General features: G+C 43.3%; 1 protein-coding gene across 4 annotated transcripts in view; it reads right to left on the minus strand.

Moving 5' to 3' along the window:
* plekha1b (pleckstrin homology domain containing, family A (phosphoinositide binding specific) member 1b) overlaps window positions 1–6,494 on the minus strand; it is a 15,840-nt gene extending 9,346 nt beyond the window's left edge. For all 4 annotated transcript variants that reach the window (XM_084001828.1, XM_084001830.1, XM_084001829.1 and 1 more), the window contains exons 1-5: window positions 6,404–6,494; window positions 3,749–3,934; window positions 2,935–2,991; window positions 1,681–1,726; window positions 766–863 (exon numbers count right to left, since the gene is read on the minus strand). In XM_084001828.1, coding sequence (XP_083857954.1) covers window positions 766–863; window positions 1,681–1,726; window positions 2,935–2,991; window positions 3,749–3,889 — 342 coding nt within the window. In that variant the 5' untranslated portion in view covers window positions 3,890–3,934; window positions 6,404–6,494. The remainder of the gene's footprint in view (window positions 1–765; window positions 864–1,680; window positions 1,727–2,934; window positions 2,992–3,748; window positions 3,935–6,403) is intronic.
* Window positions 6,495–7,376: the final 882 nt, after the last annotated feature.

A 7,376-nucleotide genomic window follows, 5' to 3' on the forward strand; every position in this document is an offset into this window, starting at 1 on the left:
TTTGATAGATTTTGAACGATGGCGCTCTATGGAACAGGGGAAGATTAAATATCTTTAATACAAACAACACTCAGTTAGTATGGTTAGTTAGTTAATAGGAGAAAAAAACCCAACCACGCCTGATGGAGTATGACATCACTTTGATCGTGTGTTAAGTTTATTCTAAATTGAATTTATATTTATCTGGGAAAGTAACATTTTCAAAAGCGTGTGCTCATTTAAAATAATAATAATAATAATAATAATAATAATAATAATAATAATAATAATAATAATAATAATAATAATACAGAATTAAAAGCTGGTACTGATTTTACACAACACTATCCTCCTGCTTTTATGTTGAAACCTGAACAGGAAGTGTTGAGTTAAAAAATAAATATGTACTTTTTTCACTCTAGTAATGTTGCTGGTAGGAAATAAAGATAATTTTCACAGGAAAAAAAAGAAAAGAAAAACTATATATTTGCCACATGACGCCTCTGTTTCTCTATTGATAAAAAGAACACTGATTAATTCGATGTATTATATATGAAATAATGAAGGCTTTAAGGATCAGACAGGAGCACAGATCACAAATCAGCTGCAGATGGATATGAAAGCTTTCCTCTCACACTCTGTGTGGCCTGATGGGTAATTTTCCATCTGCTGCAGCCTGAGGCAGAAGACAGAGCGGCCTACAACGGAAACAGGGTCACCTATTGATCCGCTGGAGAGCGTGTGTGTGTGTGTGTCTGTGTGTGTGAGTGTGTGTGTGAGGCTCACGGTGATCTTGGTGGCGTTGTTGAGAACACTGATCCATTCCACCAAGTCCTGCTGGTCGTTGGCCTGCAGGTAAAACTTCCTCATTCCTGCGTTTATAACTGCAGAGAGGAAGACGGGAAGAGATGAATATCGTCAAGAGAAATAAATGAACATAAAAAGTGTCGCTTGGTAACATCTTTGTTTACTTTGAAATGCTACGAGAGGAAGAAGAGAAATATCCTGCGCTTCATGCACATCACGAGCTAAAAATATCAGTTTGATTCTGGTTTCTCAGAGGATGTGTGGACACACACACACACACACACACACACACACACACACACACACACACACACACACACACACACACACACACACAGAGGTCAGGTCAGAGTCATTGTACAGTTTCCTCCTATTGAGTGACAAAACGCTCCTGTTGAACAGCAGAGGAACAACAACAAGCAGCGAGGGACAAACGAGAGGAAACAAACCTGAGCAGAGAGTAAAAGCAGGAGGAAGGAAGGAAGGAAACAAGGAAGCAGTGGGACTGAAGGAGACTGGGAGGACCGTAGACACCTGAAGGCACCCATAGGTGGACCTGGACCCTAACGGGCTGCTCTAACAGCCTCCACTCTTCTGGGTTCAGGCAGTCCACCAGGTTCTGGACCTGCCTTTCAGCCACTAGAGCACCAGCGAGGTCCAGCACCGATGTGGATCAGGTCTGGCTCGCAGCCGTCCCTCCACCGTATTTATTTCTTATATAAGGTGTCAGACCAGTCAAGTCCTCCCACACCAAACTGGGAACAGGAACGGGACAAACACAAAGCTGGAAGCTCACTATTGTCTAAACATCATTGTATGCTGAGGCCTTAAGACTTCCCTTCACTGGTGCTACCTCCAAATAATACAAGTACAGGGGGGGGGGGGGGAACTCACCAAAGCAGAACTCTGCCTTCGGTCTGAGTTTGGTGGCATCGCTGACCTGAATGACAAAGTACAAACACACTAGTTCACTTTCTCTCACCACGAGATTTCCTGCAAATGTAGTTAAAAGAGAGAAGAAGAGAAAGTAAGAAAGTCACTGATGCTGAGCAGAGAGAGAGAGAGGGGGAGAGAGAGAGGGAGGGGGAGAGAGAGATAGAGGGAGTGAGAGAGAGAGAGGGAGAGAGAGAGGGAGGGAGGGAGAGAGGGAGAGAGGGAGAGAGAGAGGGGGAGAGAGAGAGACAGGGAGGGAGAGAGAGAGGGGGAGAGGGAGACAGAGGGAGGGAGATAGAGAGAGATATAGAGGGAGAGGGAGAGAGAGACAGAGAGGGAGGGAGAGAGGGGGAGGGAGAGAGGGGGAGAGGGAGAGAGAGGGGGAGAGAGAGATATATATAGAGAGTGAGAGAGAGATAGAGGGAGGGAGGGAGAGAGAGACAGAGAGGGAGGGAGAGAGAGAGAGAGAGAGGGAGTGAGAGAGAGAGGGAGTGAGAGAGGGGGAGAGAGAGAGAGACAGAGAGGGAGGGAGAGAGATAGTGGGAGGGAGATATATATATATATATAGAGAGAGAGAGTGAGAAAGAGAGATAGAGGGAGGGAGAGAGAGAGAGGGGGAGAGAGAGAGATAGAGGGAGGGAGAGAGAGATGGAGAGAGAGAGAGAGGGGGAGAGATATATATATAGAGAGAGTGAGAGAGAGATAGAGGGAGGGAGAGAGAGATAGTGGGAGGGAGAGAGAGAGAGGGAGAGAGAGGGGAGAGAGAGATATATATAGAGAGTGAGAGAGAGAGAGAGGGAGGGAGGGAGAGTGTGTGAGAGAGGGAGAGAGAGATAGAGGGAGGGAGAGAGAGAGTGTGAGAGAGGGAGAGAGACAGAGGGAGGGAGAGAGTGAGATAGAGAGAGGGCGGGAGGGAGACTATACATAAGATGTGTTTGTATATGTACATACTGTATATATGTATGTATATGTACATATAAGAGGTGTATTACATAATGTAAACTGTTTCTATAATTAATATAAATCAATGTTAATATGTATTACTGTTTATTGTGTACTGTCCTAACCGTGGACAGATTAATATAATAGTGGACAAATTATATGTATTGTGATGCTTTGGCAACATTGTTACAGAGAGAGAGAGAGAGAGAGAGAGAGGGAGAGAGAGAGAGAGAGAGAGAGAGAGAGAGAGAGGGAGAGAGAGAGAGAGCTGACCTTGGAGATGTAGGTGAGTTTGAGAGATCCCACCTTCTCTGCACCTTTAGGCAGATTCTGCACAGAGACACAAAATTAATAACACAATGTTATTCTTTTATGTTATTACTGTTTTATTTAATGTTCCACGGTCGTGCATCACATCACATAAAGGTCTTCATACTCTATTAAACGCGGGTTTAACCACTCACACGTGTTTGAAGTGTGAAGTGCTCTCACGGCTTCAACCGCCCGCACTGACATCAGCCTACTTCTGTATTACAAACCCACCACTTCCTGTTCACATCTGTGTAATCTCACACAACGCCTCCCGTTCCCGTGGTAACACATCTGCCCTTGCTACTGTAGTTCAGTTCACTTACTGTACGGCATGTTGGGACTAAACGTTAATGAGTTCACTCAGCTGAGAAAAGACAGAAGTCTCAGTTCCTTAAAAATCTACTTGCAGAGTCCGACGCTGAAAGTAGTAAAATGCAAATACTGAGCTTTTTAACTCTTTAACTTTTCCAGCATTCAACAATGTTGGAGTGTCCTCGAATGTTTCTTCTTGAATAAAGGCGGATTAATGTGGTGGATTATCTTCAAGTCCCTGCAAGTTGGTTTTCATTGTGAGCTGATGTCAATAATAGTTGCCTGGAAGGCACGAAGTCTAAATCTGTGACTGCAGCTGATGGAATGCAGGGAACGCGTCGTTCTGAAGAAATACCGTGAAAACTCACCAAAACCAGAGTTAAGGATCAGTTTGGAGCATCGGGAGGATTTAAAGACGAGGATACGAACACACACACACACACACACACACACACACACTCACCTGTGGGTTGTCCATGTACCACAGCAGGTTGCCCTGCTGGGTGTCCAGGATGAAGTACCGGCGGAGGAACCTGCCGCTGCTCTCATTCTCCTCGATGTCCAGGAAGCCGCAGATGCGATTCTGCCGGTCCACATAAGGCATCGCAACCCCGAGCAGCTCGGCCCGCCCTGGGGCATCACAGGAACGCTGCCGGGTGGGGGGGGGGGGGTTGGTTTAGTCAACGCACTCATTCACATTACAGCTGCAGGTTAAAAGCCACCAGAATCTTAAAGCTGCAACCTCTTTTTATTCACTAATTCATTTACTCATCTTTATTCATCTCATTTAATTATATTTTTATTTATTTCTGTTACTTATTTATTTGAGACAATGTTCAATGTTTCCGATACCTTTAAAATCAATAGGGTAACACTTCTGTAATTCTGTACTGTAAGTTATTCTTCTTCTCACTCCTTTCCAAGCTGTAAAGAAAAACAAAATTGTTGGACATTTAAATTTTGCTTTAGGATTTTCATTACTCTGCAAATATTGCTTGGAATGTCTAGTTGTTTGACTATTTTATGTCTTTACGTGTCCGGAACAAATAAACAAACACAAAATACTGTGATTTTCACTTTGAAATAAAAAGAAAAAAAGATTCATATAAAAAGCTGCAATGAGCTTTGTGCATGTTGGTAATAAAATGACCTTTAACAGCTTTAATTAAAACACATCAAGGACATGTTAAAGAAGCATTTGGGGCATTATTTCCTTTTTTTGTGGGAGTTCAAAGAGAAGATTGATACCAGTCTAACATCTGGAGTCTCGTTTCCATGTCTTACTTGTTTCGGGGAACAAATGAAACACACTGTCTGTTTTTCATGGAGGTCTCATGATTCGTCTCTAAAACAACTATCTGACTGTCCGGCGAGGCGCCTCGCTCTCAGGAGAAACGTGTCGCAGCAGGCAGCTGACCAGCCAAACCGCCTACAAACCCAACACAAGGATTCTTCTTCTTCTTCCCTTCTTTTCTACGTGGTGTATAAAGTGTGATAATCTCCATATAGAAAGTAAAGGAATCACTGGCTGCTCACATAGATCCTAATCTGGCAGTATCGGTCCAAGATGCTCCACCCTCAAGTTTCAGGCTTTTTACTTTATTTATTTATTTTTTAGCACAAGAGGAATTTCAAAATGCACCCGACGTGTAAAAGTTCCCGGTGAACAGGAAGTGAGTGGTATCTCGTGTGTGCTGGGACGGAAGCATGCAGGGATTAACAGCGCAGGAGCCGGCTGGATCCTTGTTCATCGCTGAATGTTCAGTGAACGTGAACTTCTCTGTAAGTAACGAGGTAGAGCCACGTCTCACCTAACGCCTGGTTCATTTAAGCGTGGATTAACGCCACATTCTTGCATCAGAGCATCCTTTCATGGAATGTAGCCTGTAAAGGGGAAAATATGCTACGCTCGCGAGTGACGTAGCAGGAATAGTGAGAAAAACGACTTGAGGTGAGTGGGAGGGGAGGGACTGTCACACAGGAGACCTGCGTTCGTGTCGTTGGGAACGTCAGGGACTTGTTTTCCATCACTTTTGTTAAGTTATACGTACTTATTTCGATGTGTTTTCTGCCTCAAACTAACTGTGGATATTTCATCGTAACACCAAAGCGAAAGGCCTAACGTGCGTCATCAAGACGACGGGCAGAATGTCCTTAACGTCGTCGACGACGACGAGTCAAGTCGGGACACCAGAGATAACAATGGTGGACAGGGAGACTTTTAAACTGCTTTAAAACGCTATTGTGACTTCTGCATCTGTTTCCCTCATCAGGCTGTACTCTGATTGGCTGTTTGCCCTTTTTTCTTCTACGCGTTTCTTCGCAGAACCCAAACAAAGATCACGTGGATACGGCCAGGTCTGGGATCAGTTCTGTGAATAGAATGACTAAGTGGGGTAAAAGGCAAATGATAGAACAGCTGGAAGAGTCCAGATTACATGAATGTACTGTAACGCAGCAGGAAAACGCAACATTACGAATGTGCAAAATCTATGGATATATTCATGAATTATGGGAAAAAAACTTGAATATGTCACACAGTGAAACGTTGAGGTGGATGAGTGTGAACTTACAGGAGCCTGTTTATGACAGAGAGGCTGCAACAAATCATTCTGTTTGATTAAGCTGCTATAATAACTATCCCATTAATCCTTTCGGTTTCATGTAAGAGACACGCCTTTAAAGTCAATAATACACAGTTACTACTGAGACACAAGGAGATTAAATATTATAGGATGGTTACCCAGACAACACACATAACCAGACATTGGTCCTTAGGAACCGTACTGGATCACATTTCATATAGTGTTTTTGTGTGTGTAATTAAACTGCTGTAAGTGAACTTCCGTTTACAGCCACGTATAATTGATATATAATTTAATAAATAATAATAATAATATTTCTTCCTTGTGGAGATCAGACTGTTGTCGCGGGCCTACGAGGAGAAAACACACATACACACAGCGACTGATTTCCTCTCCCGCCTCCATTATCCGTCTGCTCGACTCTTCACACTCGTGATTTATTAATTATTATATGTGTGTGTCTGTGAATGACGCGGTGACGCGCGAGGCGGCGCGCGGGCCGCTAACGGCGCCGGGTCGCGGGTTTTACTTACACGGTTCGGCTCAGTCCGGGTCCAGTGTGTGTGGCAGGCAGCTGTCCGGACGGCACGAGCGTAAAGTTACACGTAGAAACCCCCGCGTCACTGAAAACGAGCAGCTTCCGGTTTCAGCTTTAAAAAGTAAAAGCCTTTTTTTTCTCCCCCGCAAAGCCGTTTGCTCGGATGTGGTTCTGCTTTACTTCCAAGTGGACTTCAGAATAAAATACCAAAATGTAATTACATTGACTAAAATATGTAGAGTGATGAAAACCATAATGCAACAATACCAGCAATGCAGTAAATATCTATTCTGAAATGATGAATACTACCTATTTAAAAAAAAAGCCTACCTATTTAAATGGGACATTTCATGCTAATTTTCCAATTCATAGCCTACTTTTCAGAGTTCAGAAAACCCATTATTTTTCTCATACTGTCTGTCTCAATCTGTAGTTTGTGAAAACAATATGGTGCACCTTTGCTAATGTAGTTTTCTAGCTACATTAGCAAAATAATTATATATATATATATATATATATAATTAGCCTGCATGTGACAGGAAGGGAAGCCAAATCAAGTCATACAGAAATCACATTTATATCATCCATCAGTCACCTTTACGTCCAAAACACAAACACAAACATCTGCACTGTTGGTTCACATTCAGCTAATTCATCCACCCTTTGTCTATCTGTGAGTCTTGTGATCTAACGCCTCAGTCTCCATGTGTTCAGTCATGTGCAATCACAGATAAAGAAATGAAGGAATCAAAGTCAAAGGTCACGTTCCCTTGAATACGGCAGGGCAACGGGAAGGGAGGTCGGGAGACGAGGTGAGACGGTAAAACAGAAGAGACAGTAAGACTGGAAAAACAGAAGACAAAGGGAGATTAGAGAAATGAGAGAAAACAAGATGGCAAGGGAAGAGATCAATGAGGCGGAGAGAGAGAGAATGTGTGTTAACTCTGACATCTAGTGGTGAAAGACAG

This window comes from Eutrigla gurnardus, assembly GCF_963514095.1.
Source record: "Eutrigla gurnardus genome assembly, chromosome: 22".
Lineage (NCBI taxonomy): Eukaryota > Metazoa > Chordata > Actinopteri > Perciformes > Triglidae > Eutrigla > Eutrigla gurnardus.